General features: G+C 46.6%; 1 protein-coding gene across 4 annotated transcripts in view; it reads left to right on the forward strand.

Moving 5' to 3' along the window:
• Nucleotides 1-23,114, forward strand: part of LOC111865456 (adenylate cyclase type 8) — a 116,049-nt gene that overhangs the window by 64,459 nt on the left and 28,476 nt on the right. For 2 of the 4 annotated variants that reach the window (XM_023853505.2, XM_023853506.2), the window contains 5 exons: nt 15,761-16,020; nt 17,756-18,009; nt 19,470-19,644; nt 20,602-20,795; nt 21,668-21,875. In XM_023853505.2, the coding sequence (XP_023709273.1) occupies nt 15,761-16,020; nt 17,756-18,009; nt 19,470-19,644; nt 20,602-20,795; nt 21,668-21,875 (1,091 nt within the window). Of the gene's footprint in view, nt 1-3,765; nt 3,849-4,003; nt 4,061-7,380; nt 8,191-15,760; nt 16,021-17,755; nt 18,010-19,469; nt 19,645-20,601; nt 20,796-21,667; nt 21,876-23,114 lie in introns of those variants that run through there. The other 2 variants (XM_023853503.2, XM_023853504.2) reach the window with 2 other exon arrangements.

The raw sequence follows: 23,114 nt of genomic DNA on the forward strand, positions 1-23,114 counted from the left end.
CTGATTTTCAGTTCAGGCCGGGGGGGGGGCTCGTGAGGGAGAGATGAGGGTGGGGGCGCGGAAACATGTGTTTGTGTTGAGTTCTGAGTCGTAACAAAAGCAGACGCGAGGTGTGTCAGGAGTGTCTGTGGTGTGCGGGGCGCCTCACTCCTCTCTTTCGTGACATCTTCAAACAATTGCCAAGCCTACACTGAAGTACGTGATGACGTCAGAATATTGCCACGGAGTGTGCAGTGACTGTAGACGGGGTTTGCGTTGGTATTCGGATTCATTGCACTTCTCAATACAGCGCGTGACTGACTGCACTTTACAGTTCACTATTACACGCACACTCACGTCTTCACTGCCGTTGCTCGGTAGTGGCTTCCAACGGCGGACGATCCCCGTGCCTCAGCTACCAACTTTTAAGAGCAACAGCTCACAACGACTGAACGCCAGCAGTCCTCTAACAGACCGACGCTCTTGATGTCAAGTACCCATCTGGGGCCCAATACCAGATTTTATTACTGTCACAGTTGCGGTCTTTTTGACGTGGAGCACCCTCTACCGAGAGGACGGGTCTGTCGTTTACAATTACTGATGGTCCTCGCCAACGCAGTCTTTTTCGGGTCCGAGTCCTGCGGGGCTCATTCGATATTTTACTGTCTCAGATTCGAGTCTCCCCCACCTGGAGGGCCAGGCCCTCGTATTTATATCCCCCAAGAACAGGGTGGCCCAGTTATACCCCCAGGCACTGAGCTACCTTTTCGTCACCTAAATATACGGGCCGTTGAGTAGTTGTTTATTTCGCAGCCGTTGCCTAGCAACGGGTCTACATGCCGCAGTATTTAACCATTTTAGGGCCGTGTTTTCAAACGAAAAGAGATTAAAGGGCGTTTTTTCTGCTGATACCACTCGCCTTCTGCTTCCGTGATTTGCACAGGTCACGCACAGTGTGTGCGTGTGCGTGTATGTTTGCGCGAGAGCTTGTCGCCCTGTCGCGCTTGTAAATGCGATACCTCGGGCTGCAGTTGAATGCTAAATTTGAGTTTTGGAACCGACTGGGGCTGTCAGCCGCTAGTCCTTTGAAGCGCAGTGGTTGCTGTACATGTCGCCTGCTTTACGTACAGAAACTCAGAGTGAATCTGTGTGCACGATTCTCACAGTAAATAACTGATTATTTCCCTGAACAGTATTAACCGGCAGGCCTTTGGAAGGGTCACCCAGAGTTTGCTGTGAGGTGGGACATTATGTTTGCAATTACTGTCTGTATGAATGTATTCTGATGCAGTTCGTCAGCAAAGCCACAACACACGCATTGGGAAAACGTTAAGGAACTTTGCCAGACTTCTCGCTGAATGTCAGTATGCATCCAGAAGTTTCTGCGGTCTTCCATCGTTACACAGGTTTTCATGGTTTTCCTCTGTGTCCAGGCAAGTTCCGAACGGTTCCCAAGTTCCTAGTTGCTACTGCAGGCCCCCCCTCCCGATTTCAGTTCATCGAAATTAAACCCCTCGGGCCATCAAATTATCCTTCAGGATTTGCAGTTCACCTTTAATTCAGAAAACCCAAATCCCGCGCCCCTGTCTCAAGTCGCTGCTTCCAACCATCACAACGTCTGCACTTTCAGCTGGCGGAGCCTGCGAACCTTCCAACAAAATGATGATCTCTCTCTTCTTCCCCAACTAATATTGTCACGTGATGGAGTCACTATAGACGGAGTTTGAATTGGTAATCATATTAATTGGGCACTTTAACACACAACACGTGACTACACTTTACAGGTCACTATAACACAGGATAGTCTTCTCAGTCACGGGTCTTCACTGCGCTGCTTGGTAGCGGCTTCCAACAGTGGACGTTCCTCTGCTTCCGGATTCACGTCCTCGCAGGCTGGCGGCCATCTCACACCAGCCTCCTACTGTTCTAACTGCCGCCTCAGAATTCCCGTAATATCAAAGTCCAAGACACATTGCGACTGACGGTCAGTCAGTCAGTCACTCTTGGTGTCGAGCCCAATCTGGGGCTTATGACCAGATATTTATTACTGTTTGACAGATTCTGTCTTGCTTTGTGGGGCACCCTCTCTGACGAGAGGACGGGTCTGTCTTTTGTCAGAGTCATTTGTCACAATATAAAGGATATTTACATTTTACATGTTAAACATGCTAATAACTGAATATAAAACATATGCAGGGCCTCTGTCAGTCCAGGTTCAGTACAGCAGATTATGCCCTATTTCTAGTAGCTCCTGCTACAACGGCAGTCTAGTCACTTGAACGGTCGTATGCCTGACCGCCGCCAAGTTTAAGCTTCTTGTACTTTCTATGTCGGGCTTCTCCTTGCGCAATATTGCGAACATTTTCGTCAACATGATTTTGTATGGCTTCCGCTTGCTGCCTGCACAGTTTTGTTATATAGTCATATACGTATGAAATTTTGAAAGTCACATGTAATTCGCGGACCGGTGTGCGCCTTAGAAAATTGCCAATGGTTCGGAGATAATGCCTGTCCGTCTGTCCCCACGGAATCATTCGAGAGCCGCTGAACCGATTTTCACTAAATTTTGCTGTTCCTACGTTGTCTAGCATTGTCTACGAATACCAGTTTTGATTAAGGTATGAAAACCAATGGACCCAGTTGACGCCATGCCTTTCAGTGCGTGTCTCGATTGTAATTTGTTCGGATTTCGCTAGATATTTAATCATAGCGAAAGGTACTTCAAAAATACTTTGTAGAGAGAGAGAGAGAGAGTTGTGACGTAGCGTCCTGCATAGGCCTGCCCGTGTTCAGCCAGTGTTCACCATGTTTGTCGCCCTGCACCCCGTCTTGATCTCGGTTGTGGTCTTGTGGGGTATGACACGGCGTCACCCGTTCGGTGGCTGTCAAAAGAAAAATACTGCCATGAAGTTGCACCTCCCGCTTAGTGCGGAGATAACCTGACGTTTCGGAGAAACACGGCCAGTTGCTCTCAAAATGGTAACAATAGTATGTTGAAAGCAGAGAAAGCTGGCTTCATATAATCCGCTTTTCCTTAAGCTCACATGGAACATCCGCGCCAAGCGTCGTCTCTCGGCAACGGGGGGACGCAGGGTGTTTGAGAAGACAGATCTGCCGACTATGCTATTTCTGTTTTTATGATCTAAGTAATTATGTACAATGCTGTCATGTGGTATGTGACGCCTGTAGCCCAGTAGATATGTCACAACGTTTCGGAGGAACCTGCTGCCTCCATCTGTACTCTTCGACGCTGAAGATGTAAGCGATATGCTCCTCCGAAACGTCTGGCTGTCTCCAAACTACACGGCGTCACAATCCAGTTGACCGTAGTGTTCATGTTCACCGCCATGAGAACATCGAATCCAACAAGACACACTGCCTTCTTCAGGGTGGAAGCATGCTGGTACCCCTGCCGCACTGCGCGGTCCCTTGACCCAAAAGGGAACTTCATGTAGGATTTCAGATATTTTTTGTTTGTGATTTATTTAGCGAAGTAGAAAGTCGACCGACGTTTCAGGAGGAATATGTTGCGTCTGTCATCTGTTTTCTTGCTTGGCTAATACTTCGACGGTGACTACGGAGACGATGTATTCATCTGAAACGTCGGCGTAATTTCAACGCATTGCGCGCCGTTTTGTCGGAGAAGACTGAACTGTTGGTGACAGCCGCTGTGAGAACCTCCAAGTCAGAACAGTCATGTCCCTGCGGCCGTGTTAGAGCCGCCACGTCAGCCTACGCAACGCCATACCTGGGGAGGGGGCTTGTTATCTCGTTTGCTGTGCTAGAGTTCGCTGTGAGCAGTTTTGGGAGTGCCGGAGCATCGCATCGGTGTCAAGCCGTAAGAAGAGGAACATCAGCGAACCCTGACGGTAAGTGCTCTTGTTGTTAAGTTGTTCGCAGAAGTATCCTTCCAGTTTCTTGTGAGCATGTGTGGAAATATAGGGTAGTCCTTGCTGTTGCTGACGAGTGTTCTGTAGTGCAAGTGAACTCCATGCTTTCTTCAGAGTGCTGCATGGCGAAATATTTGTGTCATCTCGTCACGCGGAACATTCAGGGGAGGTCTAAACAAGACACGCAATTTGTAAGGAATATTTTCAGCTAATGTTTACGCACACCATTACAACGCAATTTAGTTTTATATCCTTGCGAAAACGGTTGCTAGTAACTCTGAGCAAATGGCATGAACTGAAGGAATCAGACCCTGTTTGAACTTGATACAGAAGCGAGAACATGGGCATGCAGAGAGACGCAAATGAGAAAGTGTCTGTCCTTAAGCGCCGTGCTAGTGCGGCAGCGGCTGTGACACACATGCTAGGCGGGCAGCATAATCGTGCAGATGCAGGCGTGATCTGCTCTTGTTCCCTTGTGCCTTTGAGCACGGCTGAGCGACCAGTTTGCTAACGTGGAACCGCTGGGGACAGACAGCCTCAAAACTATGTGAACACAGGGTGGAGCAGCTGGTCGTGAGGAGCCGAAGTACAGCACTGCTTGCCCACTGTTGTCAGAGTGTGTTGGCAACTTGGCAACACTGTAGTCATTGGAAACATTGCCGCTCTGCAGCAGAATGAGCTTGGACAATTAGCATTCTAGTATCCACAAGGCAGGATAATTTAACTAAGATAGCGGACGGTTATAGTACATGGGTGTTATTTGGCCCACGAAATGAAATTCAGAAAGTTAACTTGGTTCCCTGTAGGTTAAACTGGCCACATTTATATCGTCATATCATTTGGACTTTCAGCCCTTTAAGACACACTGGTAACTATATGTACCACTCACTTTAACATTTAAGAAACTCTGCATTTTGCCCTTGAGGTGGATTCATGTGTTCTGTATGGTTCTGACAATAAAAGGCGGTTATTTCCCGAAACAGCATTAACCGGTTGGTCGTTGTTATGGATACGCAGTGTTCCCTGTGAGGTACGGACTGAATGTTTATATACTGTTAAAGAGAATTCGGGGCCTAGAGGTGTATAACTGGGCCAGTCTGTTCCTGGGAGACATAAATACGGGGATCTGGCCCTTCAGGCTGGGGTATTCTGAAATCATGGGTCCCGCGGGACTCGAACCCGAGAGTAACTGCCCTGGCGATGGCCAGCAGCAATTGTAAACGACAGACCCGACTTCTCGTCAGAATGGGAGCCCCATTTAAACAAATTCGGAACTGTCTGTCGTTAACAAAAATCTGGTCTTGGGCCCCAGATGGGGCTTGACATCAAGACAGACTTATCGACTGACCGTCGGTCGTAATGCAACTTTGACTTTGACATAGAAGAAGACAGAATGTTTACATTTAGGCTTATTAATGTACATGGTGCGATGTGGTGAAAGGCCACAACTAAATAAGGTAGTCGCTTCTTGTAACTGGCAGAAGCCAGTGTTGGCCCCGGTATTGGCCATGCTTCATGGCAGTTGCAACTACTCCGCGGACAACTTCTCTTGTGTCTTGTCACTTTCGGGTTCCAAAGGGTTAAAGCCTCACACACAGTCAGAGTCACTTTACGACTGACGGTTTACCGCTAATCAGTTCGTCTATGCGGCAAGCCCCTTGAGACCCAAGACCAGTATTTTTATTTTCCAGCTGAACACTTGCTGTCATGGTTCATATTCAACATCCTCTCTGACGAGAGGATGGGTCTGTCGTTTATAATTGCTGCTGGTCCTCGCCAGCGCAGTCTTTCTCAGGTTCGAGTCCCGCGGGACTCATGATTTGAGACTCCCCCAACCTGGAGGGCGAGGTCCCCCGGGAACAGGGTGGCTCGGTCATACCCCCAGGCACTGGCCTACGGTGGAGATATTCGACCCCGTCTCCACACGGGTGTTAAACACATTACGGTTCCGCTAGAGAGCCAAACCGGTTAATGCTGTTTAGGGAAACAGTCGCTGTTTAGTGTGAGAACCATACGGAACACACAGATACACTCTGTGGGCAGAATGCAGAGTTTTAGTATGTTCAGTCCGTACCTCACAGGAAACATTACGTCTCCGCTACAGAGCCCAACCGGTTAATGCTGTGTAGGGAAACAGTCGCTGTTTACTGCGAGAGCCACACAGAACACACAGATGCACTCTGTGGGCAGAATGCAGTATGTTAAGGCAGGTGGTGCATGTCTTTACCGCTGTGCCTTAACAGAGTAATCTGGTTGAAGCGGTAAGACTTTTGAATTATGTTCGGGAGGGGCCAGGACAATGAGTACCTCAAGGCAAAATGCCTGGACAGTTCCTTAAGTGAAGTCGGAACCTCTTCCTTCTGTCCTTGCAGTTCATTGCTCTGTCACACAGTCACCCAGCACAGCAATGTCCGAATTAATGTTATCATCGTTAGGCAAACCGGAAGAATTGACTTGAAGGGCTATGTTATAAGCTCTGCTGTTCTCTGTTCACCGCTGTGGAAATTCAGATCACGTGGTGTCCCTGAGCATTACATCATTCTTAGCTCCGAACGGCTCAAATGTGTCACTTTTCTTTTGTCTAAACATGTCTCTAATCTTCGTGAGGCACGCGGTCGCAGACGCGGAAGAAGCGCTCAAAGTAGATCTCTGTTCTGTGTCCGTGTGGCAGGATATCGCGTGGTGATGCAGGGACTGACCCGTGGCTTGTACGAGATGAAACAGACTGTAGTCATTACGTGCTCTGGCCTGTATGGCACCCATGCTCACAGCAGCCCGCGTTTATGTAACCACGGAGTGAATTCGATGTTCCTACCGTATTTTTTTGGCGTGACGCAATACTGTCTGGTAGATATCTACCAATACTTCGAAGAAACCGAACGGGTTGGCGTAGGGGTGACTGTGGACTCGTTACTCGCGAAGTGTTCGGCTCGGACGGTAGCTGTCGTTGCTGGTGCTTTTTGTGGTTGTCCTCAGTCCCTCGAGGCAAATTTCAGTATAATATTCATTGGAACTCGTGCCAGTCGGCACCACGCAATTTCGGGGCCGAAAACGTCGCTGAATAACCAAATGAGAACAAAATTACATAGGAACCCGTTGCCACCAAGTTAAGAGTTCCTCCTCTACCAATCTACACGGCGACATTTCACGGTACATAGTACTATTCGTAAGGTAGAAACAGGGTATCGTGTTGACTGACGTTCTTGAACACACTGTGTCCCTCCTCTTGTGTCGCAAAGCACGAAGCTTAGCTCCGATATAATCCTCTTTCATGTGAGCCCACATAAACGGCGGGTTTTTTATCAGCGTCTTTTCTGTATCTCTCTCAATATAGAATGCAGAAATATAGAAAATATAGAAATATAGAAATATAGAAAAAGTGTTCCCATAAGAAGTGGATGGCTCAGAGCAAGTAGAACCGTCCGATTGCAATTAGCCGCATGTCAGAGTGATAAGATATCAGAAATGCGCAGATATGGCACCTGATCATGTTCCCCTCTCTGCTTCACAGCAACGCAATGGCCGAACTCGACCGCGCAAGTGACGTCTGTCGCAGTTCTGCAGATGACCTTATAAAGTTGGACGACGACGATCCAGATGACAGTGTTTTCGCCGGCGATCAGGAGCTGCGTGAGGACATCCTCAGCGCCCTGGAGTGCCCCGTTTGCATGGAGTACATGGCACCTCCGATCTTTCTGTGTGAGAATGGGCACAGCATCTGCGAGCTGTGCAGACCCCAGCTGCCCGCGTGCCCAGCGTGCCGCCGTCCTTTCCTCCCCAACACAAGGAACATCGCCCTAGAAAGCATCGCAGAGGATATCGACTTCCCGTGCCGAAATGAAGGATGCTTAGAGATGTGTCGCCTGGATACGATCGCCCAGCACCTGGCTGAGTGCCCTCGGCGTCCGTTTGAATGTCCCTTGGCACAGGGCGCACACTGCACGTGGAAGGGCCCCCTGCTTCAAATTCAGAAACACGTAATGGAGGCACACAGGCGGTACGTGAGAATTGGGGCCGAGTCCACAAGCGTTCTGAACGGTGTCAGCAACACTCCGGGATATTCCCTCGTCATATTCGCCTTCGAACAAGTATTTCTGCAGAAGAGCAGAGTGCAGGACAGCAAGTTCTATTCTGCGGTTCAGTACATCGGTCCCAAGGAGAACGCCACAAACTTCCGGTATGAGTTTGAGCTGTCCACAGAAAGGGGGCACCAGAAGCTGATCGTGGGCAACCTCGTGTACAGCCAGTCCAAGGACTTCGCCAGTGTCGTCAGGGCCGCAGACTGCGTCAGGCTGGATTATGACGTCATCAAGAGATTTATGTACGACGATAAACTGCCGTATAAACTGCGGCTGTACAGAATCGAGGAAGAGGTTTTTTAGTTTTGTAAGGAAGTGTGAGTACAGGCAGCCTGCAGCACACCCCACAGTAAATGTATGTACATGTATATGATTGTACAGTGTGCCGACTTGTAAGGAAGTGTGAGTACAGGCAGCCTGCAGCACACCCCACAGTAAATGTATGTACATGTATATGATTGTACAGTGTGCCCATTAAAACTGAGAACGTTTTTCGAACGATTCACACAAATGTCCCGCACGTACGGCGAACTGCGCAGCCTCCGCTTTGTGACGAAGTCCCGACTTCATGGTCCTTCCTTCTCTGGTGACCATGCATCCAGGCGTTCGCCCGAACGGACAGCTGTGTCAGCCGGAATTCAAGCCGCATTATTTAACATGCTCTGAGCGTCATAATATCAACGTATAAAACCGTCCAAGTCACCCCGACCTCCTGGTTGGGCGGCGTTGGCTGAGGTGTGGATGGGTCAGGTTATGTAACTCGGCTGGTGAAGGCGTGACTGCCCCAGGGTCGCATCAACTGGGAAGCACGCCCAGCCACAGCGATTCACTTCAGTGGGGAATGTGCTTATACCCTTAACAGCGAGTTACTTAATGCGCAGAAGCGACGAGGCGTAGTGAGGTGCTCGATTTCTCCCTCGCGTCACTTTATCCACTATTGGTGCCAGCGACGCAGTGGTGTCCGACGCTAACACAAATTCCTCATTGCCATCTGGCTGGATTCGAACCGAGTTCCCCACCCCTTCATCGAATGTTGGCATTCCTATTGGTTCAAAACCGACGAAAGTCACGTGTTCCCGCGTAAGGCGGGAAGCCGTGAGCCCCGGGATCTACTGGACCCTCTCGGCTCGACTTGTGATGGCCCCGATTTCCTGCTCTGAACCCCGCAGAGCAACTGCAAGCGATTAAACATGCCTATAATTTGGGGCGTTTACGAATCATCAGAATTAGGTTCTCCCTCCCACGCACACTTTGTGGATATTTAATTAATTTGCGGGATAATTTTCGATGTGGAAAGCGGAAGCCCGTGTTCCAGAACAATCCAACTTGTGCATGAGCTGCACTGCTTGGTCGGAGGGAACGTACTCACCTCGACGGCGGGGAGCAAACCAAGGTCCCCCGTCTGCTTAGCGACTTGATAGACGTCAAGTGCCAGTTCATACAAGTAAGGGGGCCCGCGGGACCTACAGAAACATTGAAATCCTGCATGTCTCTGCATCCTGGGGTTTCCCCCTCTCCCGGTCACAGAGCAGCTATTGCGATGTTAACATCAAAACTCCACTTCCGAAACCTCTACCCTGTGTCTTCCGAATGCTTCACGTTCTTTTACTAGGACAAGTGGGGACTGCCTGTGAACCTGCAAAGCAGGAAGCATTTTTCTATTCCTTGTAAAATGGAGTCTCTCCCTCCCTAACGCAAGGTGTGGCAGGAGGAGAGAACGCAGAGAAAGAGAGGGAGTGGAGAGTGAACCGACTTTCCGTGGTGTGCCCTTCACTGGCGGACAGACGAACAGACATTTTGCAACTTGCCTTTATGATCTGCGGCTATGACGACTGATCGGTAATTTCCGGACCATCCTGTAGTGGTGGGTAAAAACAAAATTGTCCCCGTGCTTAGATAAGTAAGCACTACGCCACGAAGACGTATGGAGGAGTGGATGTGTACACCCACGTTTTCTTGACCTCGGAACTAGGTGAAAGTTTCACGTCCCGGCCGCTTTACCCCCCCGGTATCCATTGGATTGGAGGCTGGGTGGGCCTCAGAACCCATCTGGGTGCTGTGGAGAAGAGGATGTCCTTGACCTTACCGGTAACTCGAAATGCGACCCCTCAGCCCGTTGCCAGTCACTATACTAACTGAGCTATCCCGCTAGAAAGTGTGGGAGCCTCGACGTCTCACAGCGCAGTGGGCCTTGTTACAGGAATATTGGCGGGAACGTTCAGTAACGCGCGTTTTACGTAATTATCAGAAGCTCGTCACAAGGACTGCTCTGTCAACAAGTAGGTGGGGGCGGCGGGAAGGTTTGCAATTAACGGGTCATCACATTGTCCAGCCGTCAGGGCGGAAATATCTGCCCACTAAATTTACCTTCACATGTCGGCTTGAGGGAGGTATGTCCCAAGATTGAATTTATCGAGGTAGGAAGGCCGTTAACCGTTTATAGCGCAGTGGTACCTATATGTACCACCCGCTTTAACACACAGTATATTTATTGTTTCGCCAGCTGCTCTTCGTGTTTCTTGTGCGGTGTGGGTGTGAGTCATGTGTATATTTTGCAGATGAACTTGAAAATGTTAAATTTTTTGTTAAAATTTGGTCATGAGTCCCACGGGACTCAGAGCCGAGAATGACTGCGCTGGCGAAATCCAACAGCAATTGTAAAAGACAGGCCCGTCCTCTCGTCAGAAAGGGCGTCCCACATCAACAAACATACATCTGTCATATAGTAATAGAAGTCTGGTCTTTGGCCTCAGTTGGGTGCTTCACACCAAACTAACCGTCAGACGCAACATAATTTCGACTTCGAAAATGTTTAAATGGAAGTTCCATTTGATTCCTCCGGCTGGTTTTGGCCAGGGGGGCAGACTGCCTCCTGCTTCAGAACTGAGGCACCCCACACGTACTTTCTGAGCTATGCCAGTCCGGAAGCCGGGAGTTTGCGAGGCGGGTCCGATGGTCACATCTTTGACCCAGTCTGTTGATGCCGACAGGAATCTGGGGGACTGCGAGATCTACAGCAAATTGCTGGGCAACGGAGGTATGACGCTGAGGTAACTCAGCAGAACACGCGGCCAGAGAAACGAGGGCTCTGAGGCAAATATCGGCTGATATTGATACTAACTGCATGCTACATGTCGGTCCACCTGTAATGACAGTCACTGTAAGAGCTCTGTCACGAGACTCAATTTCAATATTTTCCATTCTCTGAATCCGCACCGTTGGAATTCGCCTTGAATGCTGGAACCTCGAGTTCCTAAAGGCGCGCAGTCAAAATGCACATGTTTATATTACAGCCGGGGGTACATATATTTGCCAGTTGCTTTAAAGAATGGGGAGCTTCATAACTTGTACTCTTCGCCAAGTATAATGAGAATGAAAATTCAAGGAGGATGAGATGGGCAGGGCATGTAGCACGAATTGTGAGAAGAGGAACGCATATAGGTTATTTGTGGGAAAGTCAGAAGGAAAAGACCACTGAGAAAACCAAGACGTAAGTGGTTGGACAATATTACAATGGATCTTAGAGAGAGGATGGCGTGGTATGGACTGGACTGATTTGGCTCAGGATAGAGACCAGTAGAGGGCTTTTGTGAACACGGTAATGAACCTTCTGGTTCCATAAAATGCTGGGAAGTTGAGTCGCTGCACAACTGGCGGCTTCTCAAGAAGGGCCCAGCTCCGTGAGTGAGTGTGCTTTAAAGGGTTCGTATGTTTAACGCCTGTGTCTGCAACGTCCACCCTAACAGCCGGATGTAGCGGTCACGCCCTGGCGCTATATTCGGGATATACTTCATTCGAATGTCCATTTGTATTAAAGGGGGGAGTTTTCCTTGAGTTTTCTCAGTCGCGAAATGTCCTGAAATAGGTCACGTCCGTCTTGTTCCAAATCAGCTGACAATTTACTATCAACTAGCGCCTCATCCGAGCTTTCTGACCTGTGTAGTTGAAATAGAGCCGTTGAACAATGGTCACCTTTCCTAGAAGGTTTGCGATTAGAATTGTGAACTATCTCTTGGTTTGATGTGATTGCTAGAGTATTTGGAGTCTGAAAACTCGTTTGCGGGCGCGTCTTCAGAAAGCTTACTCTCAGCGTCCGAAGGGAAACGGTACTCTCCACAGCAGAGGTGTCGTCATGTAAGCTTAGCATGCTCGCAGAGATGCTGTACACATAGCTAGCAGCAGTTTCACTCCGATCTCAGCCCTCTCAAACCCAGATAAACCCCACAGCACTTCGTATTCAAGGAAGTGGCAAGTAGCTTTGTTTGGATATTTCCCAATAAACCACGGAACTCGCGTGACAGGAAAGTTATATGCTCAAGTTCTTGTTTATAGGGTCAAGATTTATTCATTATGTCCCCCTTCACTCCCCGAAATACGTTTGTTGGGCGCCCCAACCAGACAACGCGTGTGTAGAATTGCAGCTCTCCGCTTATCTCTGCAGCCCATGACGCGACGCAGTTCTTTGTTGTTTCGTTGCTTGGCAACCGATTAATTCTAAAAAACGATCACTATACGGCGCCCCGACTATAAGTAATAATAGGATAGGAACGGGACGACAAAGGAACCGGCGTTTGTTTTCTGGCAAGTTCGAGAGATATTTTCTCCACATTGTCCACACGGAGGTTTTGGGCCTATACATTGTCCTTATGCCTCTCTGGAGGTAAAGCGGCCGGGGCGAGAAGCTAACCACTCATCTTCAGCTAGTGCTGAAGTTAACAATACGTGGAGCTATACTCCCACTCCCCCATACGTCATCATGGTGTGGTGCTCAGTCAAACATGGGATCAATTTTAGCTTTATATTATTCTTGTACGGGTTATGCCGAGAGGAGCCGACACCTGAGTTCAGAGGCGGAACATTTGTGGGCGATGCTCGTGTCTCAGTGCTCCTTCAGGCGCTGGGATTGCATCCCGTCACTGACCCAGTCTGGAGTCACGTTCAGCATCTCGTCCGGCACACTTGCATCACTTTCGTTACTGCGTAGTCAAGGGCTCAGTCGTGAGGGAACGCACCAAATGAAGTACTCTCAGTGAAGTACTCAGTGTGAAGCACAGTGGTAACTATATGTACCAGTGCTTTAGCATATAAAAACTGGCCAGTTTGCCCACAATATGTGATTCCTGCAATAAAGCGCCGTTATTTCCTTATATCGCGTTAACTGGTTGGTCTTTGTAATGGGGACGGAGTGTTCACTGTGAGGTAGGAGCTAAATCTTTAAATAATATGACATGTAGACCCATGTAGACAGCCGTTGCTAGGGAACAAACAGCTCTGTAGACACGTTTTTCCGACACCGAGAGAACAGCCAGTAACGGAAGAGAGATTTTCTGTGCGGTCCGTGCCGGAGCTATATTTGATGGAGACTTACAGTGCCTCCGTGTGGAGGTGGGTTCGAATTCCTCCACACTAGGCCTGCGAGTAATGAGAAGCGACGAAAAGGGAGCCCAGTGCCTGGGGGTACAACTGGGCCACCATGTCTCGCATGACTTGGACCCGAGAATGACTCGCCAGCGAGGATCAGCAGCAATTGTAAAAGAGAGACCTGTCCTCTCGTAAGAAAGGGCGTCCCACATCAGCAAACCCGCATCTGTCTGGAAGTAGTTAGTTAGTTAGTTAGTTAGTTATTAGAGAGGGTGGGTTTCTTCATGCACTTAGACCAGTATTGGTCCATTGTGCTTCCCTCTATGATATTCTACCAGTCTCTATACCCTACCGATATTGGTGCGTACCATCAGTCCCAACCGAGCCAGCGAGTTCGGCCTCTACTGGCTTGGCGGTATCTATAATGCTTCCCCCCATCTATCAGAGGCGTTAGAGACTACTGTTGGGCGGGAAATGTCCGATAATTTGGCTCAGTGACCTCCTTTGGAGATACGAGGTTCTTTTACGTGCCGTAAAGCTACGACACGGGACCCACGGCTTAAAGTCCCTCCCGGAGGACTTGTTCCCTGAATTTTTCCGCCCTTAAAAATTCCACGACCTCCGCCGGGTTTGAATCCGCGTACCACGAGTCATGAGGTGGGAACGTTACCTGTAGACTACGGAGGCCGCTAACTGTCTGGAAGTAACAAAAATCTGGTGTTGGGCCCCAGACGGGGCTTGTCGACTAACCGTCTGTCGTAACTAAACTTTGACTTTGACTTGTGAGAAGCGAGAAGCTGGTAGCTGAGGCTAGGAAACGTTCGGGAACCCAGAGGAAGAGGAACGCCTGCCTTTGGAGTGAGTAACCCGCTGAGCCTGTCGTTTCGTTGTGTAAGTGTTGAGTAAATCCTGTTACCATCCCAAACCCCACCTATAGTCACTCAGTCACGTGACAATATTAGTTGGAAGTGATTGGCTGTGACGGCAGCACGTTAAAGCGGGCGGGCAGGTGCTGAGGTGCTGCAGGAGCATATACAGACAACGCGCATGAGAAACTTTCACTGGATTTACACCCCTTATGTTTTATTGTGGCATTTGCTGCTTCTGTGTTTGAAGCGCGGACAGTCTAAATATTTACTGAACTCTGCCTCTCGCTGCACGCACGCACAGTTTTACTGTCTGAAGTGCTTTTCGGTATTTGAAGCATCCGTTTACTGTGCGCGACTGGTGAGGCGTCCCTGCACCTGGTAGCGGGGCGCTATATTTACCACCTGCTTTAACGTATAAAAAACGAAGCATTTTCCCCTGCGGTGTAGTATCGATTCTAAACAAGAATTAGTTTTCTAAATAGCATTCATAGGGTTAGTCTTCTTAATGGAGCCACAGAGTGTTTTTTGTGAGGTGGGAAGTGAATCTCTAAATACTGTTTAGTTTAGAAGAACCGTTCACCTTTTGTTGCGTTCATGTGGCCCAGAGAGGGTCTGTGGGAGGGATGCACATCTGTTTCATCCTTACTTAGCCTCCTATTTTGCGTAAGTGTTCCGATCCCCAGGGCTCGCACACTCTTGTCATGTTGAACTTTGCTCTTGTTCCTGACGTGTTCCAGTGTTTCACACGCGATGTGCGCTGCCAGTCACACAGAAGCTTCATGAATATTATGTTAACAGTGGTGTGAAGTTGTGCTTAATATGTAAGTTTTATTTAACTTAGGTACTTAGGGCGCACTGGTTTAGTGCGTCTGTGCTCTGTTCCATGGAGCGCAGCGAGTACCTTCCTGGTCTGAACTATTGACTTAGCTGTCCGACGCTTAATGAAGTTCCGTATGGGGAGTGCGCGTGTTTCAGCACATTCCTACCCTCGACACACCGAATAGATGCTCGGTTCGAATCCCGGCCAGAACATCAGCTATATTCTCTGGGGGATTTTCGTATTTTTCTCAAATCCTCGAAGCAAACTACTGGGGTGGTATCTCCATTAGGTCACGACAATTTATTTAAAAATATTTTACAATTTGTTATTCATCAGTCATCCCGCCCTTCCACGTTATACACGTTATATTGACAGATACGGACACCGTCATTAGCGGAACAGCGAAATGAGCAACGTCACCCCTGCTGTGAATGGAGGTACGGCCGCCCTACCTCTGTATCCATGGGATAGTGGGCTGAGTGGTACCTATGTATACCATCTGAGTTTCCATTGAAAATTGCTGTCATTTTCCCCCACGCCCACGCCCACACGCTTATGTTTGGTATGATTCTCACACTAAACAGCATTAACCGCCTGGGCTTCGTAGCAATAACGTAATGTGTTCCCTGTGAGGTACGGACAGAACCCATGAAATGTCATTTGGATGCAGTGTCTAGTGAGAACCGCTCGGACCCTGGATACAGTCCGACACCCAGCGTCATCTCCCTTCTCCTTGTCATATTCATAAGGGTCTTGTTGCAGGGCGCTCAACGGCCCGGCCCGACGCCGGCACCTCTGGGTGCGCGCCGTCAGGAAAATCACCAACCAGCGAAGTGCAGCACTGCTGGAATCCTTGACCTCAGAAACCAAGTTGATCCCTGCCGTGCAGCCCGGCGCCAGCGACGCCGCTTCACCTGTATCTGAACAACGTGATGGCGTCACTAAGGGCGACGATGGCGAAAGAAGCCCTCTCGCGAAAGTGAGCGTCGCTTCTGGAAAACCTGATGACGACACTCACACTGGTAACATGTCTTGTCCGCACCCAAAGACACAATTAAGTAGCATAGCGATATATACATACCGGGTGTTTGCATACAGAGTGTTCTTCTGTAAACTACACCCCAGAACTTAAGTACAGAGAGTTCTCAACTTATATGGGTTCAAGTTACACGAATCAGTTCACAGTTTAGGTACTTGGTTTCTACGGTCATTAGTGTCGAATGTACAAGTTCTATGTATTACACCTGCAATATGGTGTGCTATTGCACATATATACATGCGGTATTATGTGTTTACTTTGAAATTTCTTTTCAGGCAGTTTTCATAATTTTTGTTCCTGTATATATAATGTAGATACATACTAAATCAATTTTTATTTTCTTAACGTTTTGTTTTTATAAGCACTACTTTCCGAGCTCTCTGTCAACAGATATATCGCGTTCGAGCATTGCTGTAATTGCATGGTTTTCAGCTAGCATGGAAAAGTCTTTGGAACAAATGAAGCATGTAAGTTGGGGATTAATGCAACTCTGACGTTAGTGCCCTTGCTAAATACACGAGGATTTTGGAGCTCATCATGTCTTGTGTGATGTGACTGATTTAGGTGGTCTCTTCACTTAACAGACATGTTATCGCGTGTCAGACACTGGCAGTTCTCCGTCTCCACGCCGCCGCCATGTTGTCTCTTTCAAAATGAGCCGACTGGAAGTGGAAACCGCACGTTGCTCCCCTACCGGACAACATGCACACTGTCATATTCCAGAACAGTACACAACATATGATCTAACCAATTAACCCCACGCTGTTGCTCACCTTAAGAAATGACCAGAATTTTGTGGAATCTGAAGGTTCGTTACTGTGCCCACAGGATCCCGCCACTTGTCCCTGCCCTGGAACATACGGATCCAATCCACGCCTTCCCTTCCCATTCCTTTAAGGTCAACTTTAATATTATACTCCTATCTAGACCTAGGTCTTCCTAGAGGTCTCTGTCCTATCAGATCTTCATAAGCACTTCTCTCCCATGCTACATGCCCTGTCCATCTCATCCTCCTAGAGATGATCATTCTAGTAATATTTCTGAGGAGTACACATTATGAAGCTCCAGTTTATGCCGTTTTCTCCAACTCTCTTAGGTCCAGATATTCTTAGCGCCCTGTTATCGGTGACCGCAGTCTGGATTTCATGTAAATTCACTCGAGTGTTAAACTGAGTAGTTGCTGAAGGTATGGTGGCGAAGCGAAGTCGAAAACTTATTATTCTGGCCAAATTTAATTGAAGTCAATGAATCATTTTGAAAGTTCTTGTCTCTCCCCACACACAGAGGGAGCATGCAGTTGCTCCTTGCCTGCAGTTCTATATCACAAGCCCAGACTGGTTATGTAACCCGATCTGCTTCGTGCATGTTGTCCTGCATGTCAGAGAGGACCCGTGGGTCGATTCCCAGTGGAGACTGTCCCCATCACATTGAAAATGGCTTTGAGTATTTCATGGAAGGGATGCTAGGGGTGTTAAAAGTGTTGGTGTTCACAGTCACTGAAGCCATATTTTGAATGTGGTAAAGTGGGAACTCTCAACTCCCATTGGGAGGATGGTTAGGTTTGCCACCGAGTAGTTTGGCCTCAAGCGTGGACACATTTCACATGGACAGATGCACACCAAGGGCACTTGCTGTCCCCAAGTTTCTCATAAGGAGTGCCTGAATAATATGGCTGCTTCCTGCCTGTGTCACTCCTGTTCATCATGTCCTGCTTTCAGCGCCGAGGGATGAACAAACAGCACCAACTTTGAATGAGGCAGCAGTGGTGGCTGGGGGTGCAGAGGACGTGGATGGGGGGCAGGTGTTCAAGCGTGGGATTGTGTACCGGGGGGTGTACTGCCCCTCTCTGTCCAACAGCTTCAGGGAAGACCACCTGGAGCTCGCCTACCAGCGCTACTCTCACCGCCAGAGGCAGAAGTCTCTGATCATTGTGAACCTCGTTGACTCACTGCTCAAGATTGTCCTTGCCACGGTAACACATTACGTACATTCTTTGTGTTTTCTTGGAGGCAGGAGCCGAATGTTTAAATGTTTAATACCTCATATTGTAACGATTCACATGTAAGATGTTTTGTATAGTGCAAAAGGAAGAATTTCCATAACTTGCTGTAAGTGCGATACGTACACTTGACAAGGCCAAGCATATTCATAAGAGACAAACCCGCTTTCTCGTCAGAGAGGATGTTACATAAGGACTATTACTGCAAGGGTTCAGTAGACAAAATAAAGAACTCTGATTGTGAGTCTCAAGGGGCTTGACGCCAAGACGAACTGATTGGCGGTAAACCGCCAGTCGTGAACTAACGCTGTGACTGTAACGATGCATCCCCATGTGTGTTATTATATTTACGTTGCAGGACACTGACAGAAGCTGCTAGCACGAAACGTTCGGTTTTATGTTTTCACAGTAATAGACCGATTCTGGTGTCCACCCGACCTTCTGTCTGACAGGTATCGGGGGTTCTTTCTGCATGAAGCTGGCCACTATCCTCCAGCTAGTGTCGATGTTGAGAATATGTAAATCTACACATCCATTTCCCCGTACATCTACAGTAACCTGTCAACTGTGTGTTTCTACCACTTTTTGGTCACTGTCAGGTGGAAATTCGAATATACAATATTCAAAATATACTGCTGAATATTAGACATGTATAGCAACCAGTAGTGTAACACATATGCGGCTTGGTAAACAGAACTAGTTGCGGATAGCTGAGATATTACTGGCAGTGTGAGTGAAGGAATTACAGGGGCGTAAATGTACGAAAGGAAAGTTTCCAGTCATTTCAATCAGAAGTTCAGTTATGTTGCTTCACAGTTAGGACATACGAAGTATGCTGCAGTCACAAACTCCACGACACAGCAGAACGAAGTAAACTGTTAATAAATGTATTGAATTTATGTAAGTATTGTATATTCGAATATTCAGCTGATGATATTAAAAAACAGCGGCTCAAAGATGTAGTGGATATCTTAATGTAAAATATATTAAACTGAGTTTTTGTTAGTGACCAGTTTTATGATCCAGCATTAGCTTTGAGCAGACACTGCCAGAATGCCATTCCTTCTGCTGTTACAGATCAGGTCAGCTCAAAGGTAATGCTCTGATTTCTGTTTGGAAGGTTCCCAGCCAAAATGTGCCTGAGACACTGACTACCCTCCCTGAGGTAATTCATGGTTATCCTCAGTCCCTCAAATATATGCTGGCACAACACATTAAATCAGGCAATGATAAGCTTCCTTCCATTATTCACTGGTGACTGAATCATCTGACGCTATGAACAAAACCCATATAATGAATGGAACCTATACATTGTTTTGTATGGTTGTGACCTACTGGCTGATGTTGTACGTCCCTGCACTCCTCTCTTGTCAGTCCTTGCTCCCAGCCTCTGTTCCCATCCCCAGCTGAACACACCTCTCTGTGCTGTTCAGGTGTGGGCGCTGAACACGACGGACGACCTCCTGAAGCACCCAGAGCAAGTTACATGGACGGTATGCACCATGACTGCCAACTTTGCCATCTGCTTCCTGGGCTGGTGGCGTTGCTTTGCCAACAACTACCTACACTGGGCGGCCGGCACCACTTGGCTTCTGCTCATCGCGCAGGGTACCGTCTCACTGTGTGTCTTCCCTTCTCTGCTCTGCCTCTTTCTGCTTTATCATTTCCTATCCTTTCCTGTCCTTTTCTCACTTGTATCTTTCTCTGGCTCTTTCCTGCTTCATATCTTCTTTTCTATTATTTCTGTTCCTTTAATTTCTATCTATTGTTGTTCTTTTTAATTTATAGTTTGTTTTTCTCCTTTTATCCATATTTTCATTTATTTCCTACTTTCTTTCTTTACTTTCCTCATTCACTCTCCTTTCTTCATTCCCATATCTCATTTGGATGGGGATTTTAAGTTCTGTCTAAGCAGCACTAGTTTTGTCAAATTTAGATACATTTAAAACGATGATCTTTTAAGGGAAAAACATTAAAAATATGTTTACACGTAAATCGCTATGAAAAGGCCAGCAGATGCAGAGAGCCCTCAAATTCCACAGCTGTACAACTTGTGGTTGTATAGAGCACTGGACCCCAAGCACTTTTAGTGCGAGGCTCCCTGATGTGAATAAAAAAATTTGGGGTGGGGGGGCCCTGTGACCTAGGAAAATGGCCTAAAATATGATTAGAAATTTAAAAATATACTTAACAATGAACCTACACAATGCTATCTATGAAATATTTTATCAACTTATGTTTGAAATATAATTTATTAGAGCTAAAAATGGTTTGAACAGAAGTTGTAGAGGAAATGAAATATATTTTATGCCCAGTATAAATTTTTATAACCTTGAGGTTTATGTGTTACTTAAACAAAAAGGCAGATGTGCCGGAGTTTTATACTAAGCTTACATTTCACACTTCATTTGATTAAAACAAGAATCACTTCTGTGACAGTTATTTGATACCTTTTCAATGATTCTGTGTATCTCTGACCCCAGTGAGTCTATTTCTGACACTGTAGACTTTATGAAGCAAGTTCTTGGAGTATGTGATACACCTGGTATGTTGTGATCCCAACAGGTATCTTCGGAGCAGGGATTGGATTTGAGAATGGCAACGGAGGTGGTGTATGTCTCGTGTGGTACTTCCTATTCATTGTTTTTGTGACATACACAATGTTGCCCCTGCCACTGCGAACTTGCATGATCCTAGGATGTACTACGGCTCTGTTCCACGTGTTGTACACCAGCCTGAAACACATCGCCACCCCACAGGTACAGTATCATTTGCAGACCCCCCCAACCCCCCAAGGTTACGTCTACAAAATGTCAAATGCATTTCACTGAACATTGTAGTTAAGTGGGTGGCACCCCTGCTTCATACTTTGGAGGTTCCAGGTTCAGATCTCTTCCCAGAGACTGCCAGTCCTGACTTAGAATTTGTTCAGTCTTCCCAGACAAACGCCATGGTATTTCCTGAAATTAAGCCACAATTGTTTATTTCTAGGTCCCTTCAATTCAGTATTTATTATTCTGGTCATCTCATCATTTGACATATTTTGTCTAAATTACTGGCAGCATCATTAAATTAACCATAAAATGGATAGGCCTGCGGTAGCATCACAGCAGCATGTGTTCAAGACAGCTGTCCCCTTGGATGTGAAGCCATGTTGTTTAGTAAAACTTTGAAATCACATCTCAGATCCCAGGAGAGAAGTTTTAAATCTGCATTGAAGAATTTTTTATATCTTTTTATTCCATGAATGAATATTATCAACATAATTGGTCATAAGTGTGTAAATTTGTAATGTATTTGATTCGGTAATTTAAATAAAATTATATTAATTAAAGTTTTATAGTAAGTTGTTTTTAAATTATGTTTATTAATTAAAATCTTGTTAAATTTTTTACTTTATATTATTATTTACATTAATTGATTAATGTAAGTTATTCTGATTATGTGACTCTTGTAATTTTGTACATGTATCTTGATATATCTATTTTCAAAGGGACCATTTCCACATCCTAGGTTTCTTACCTGTATGGATATATGGAAAATAAAGGAAATGAAAGGACGAATGAATGAATGAATGAATGAATGAATGAACGAGGTTCCCTCAGGTCTCAGTGTGTGTTGCCCCTGTCAGGAGCTGGACGCCCCAATGGGCATCTTTATTGCTGAGCGTCTGGCAGATAACACAATTCTGTACGTTGCTGTCAACTTTGCGGGAATGTACACAAAGTACCTCACAGACAGAGGGCAGAGGAAGGCTTTCTTGGAAACTCACCGGTCCATGGAAACGAGATGCCGCACGCAGAAGGAGAATGATAGACAGGAAAAGTTACTGTTGTCAGGTAAGTGTGTTCTTGAACAGGGGATTTCTTTCTTGCCGCGTTTGCGAGGGAGGAAGCAAAGAATATGCCTGTTAAGTTTGCCATGTCCATATTATCTGCCTGCTTGTAACGAGTGAAGAACCCCTCAAGAGTTTTTCATCATGTTTACCTTGACTGTATCTCACTAAATATTTATCAGAATGCGCCATATTCTGGAGAAGCATGAAGCATGTCCTTTCAAAACAAATGAAAAGGAGTAAACACACCAGAGTTGTTATGCTATGGATACGTGTACATTGCTTTATGTTCTGGGTTCTGAAACATATTTATTTTTGAAAAATTGTGACTCATGTATGGAAGAATCCAAAAAATATTTTGTTTTACATGCCTCTTTCTGTGTAATTCCAAAACCCAACAAAGCCTTATAAGGAACTCGGGACGTGGTTTAACTATTACTGTACCAGCGCAACACAGTCTAGTCCTATTAGATTTCCATTCATAAAACTGTCTTAAACTCATCAATAAAAATGCTTATTTTCCTTTCCATTAACGCCCTAATAGCAAAGACATAAAATTTCCGCCAGAACACAGCCAATAGATTCACTCCATTAATACTGTCATATAAAAAGAAGGCCTACAAGAAACCAGTTTCACTGAAGAATGTTACTGGGATGATGTATATGACAGTTTTAACTTTCCTGTTGCGGTCTCTGTTTCTCTTTTGTAGCAGTGAGGGGCCCTGATAAATGTGTAGTCATCCGTGTGGTCACTTCATACTGCCAGTTAGTCCAACCCAGTGGTTTTCCTATATCACAACCACCCTAATACGACATACATTCGCTCATGCAGCCATGATCATCTTTATGACTGCTTCACATCCTGCCAGCACAGAACAGATGGATATTGCTTGTGTAGTGTTCTGTACATCAGAGTTATTGGAGTCTGTAATTCAATATTTGTTGACCGACATCACTACCTCCAAATACTACTGTTAAAGTAACACTGAGAATAAACTAGAGGCCATGCTACTTAAGAATTTTAAGGCTGTTTTCACCAGAGGAAAATCGTGCTCGTATTTGGAACAAATCAATTACATTTTTCTCCCAAAGTATGGTTTTAAGACATAAATTTTTTATCTAAATTCGTCGAAGTATTAACTCTGAATTAATTTTTTGAAATTACAGTATATCCTCACTGACGTATTTCTCTTGTCCTTGCCACAGCCCCTACAGGAGAATAACAGGACTGTACCTCAGACTA

Source organism: Cryptotermes secundus, unplaced genomic scaffold, assembly GCF_002891405.2.
Source record: "Cryptotermes secundus unplaced genomic scaffold, Csec_1.0 scaffold454, whole genome shotgun sequence".
In the NCBI taxonomy this organism is placed as follows: domain Eukaryota; kingdom Metazoa; phylum Arthropoda; class Insecta; order Blattodea; family Kalotermitidae; genus Cryptotermes; species Cryptotermes secundus.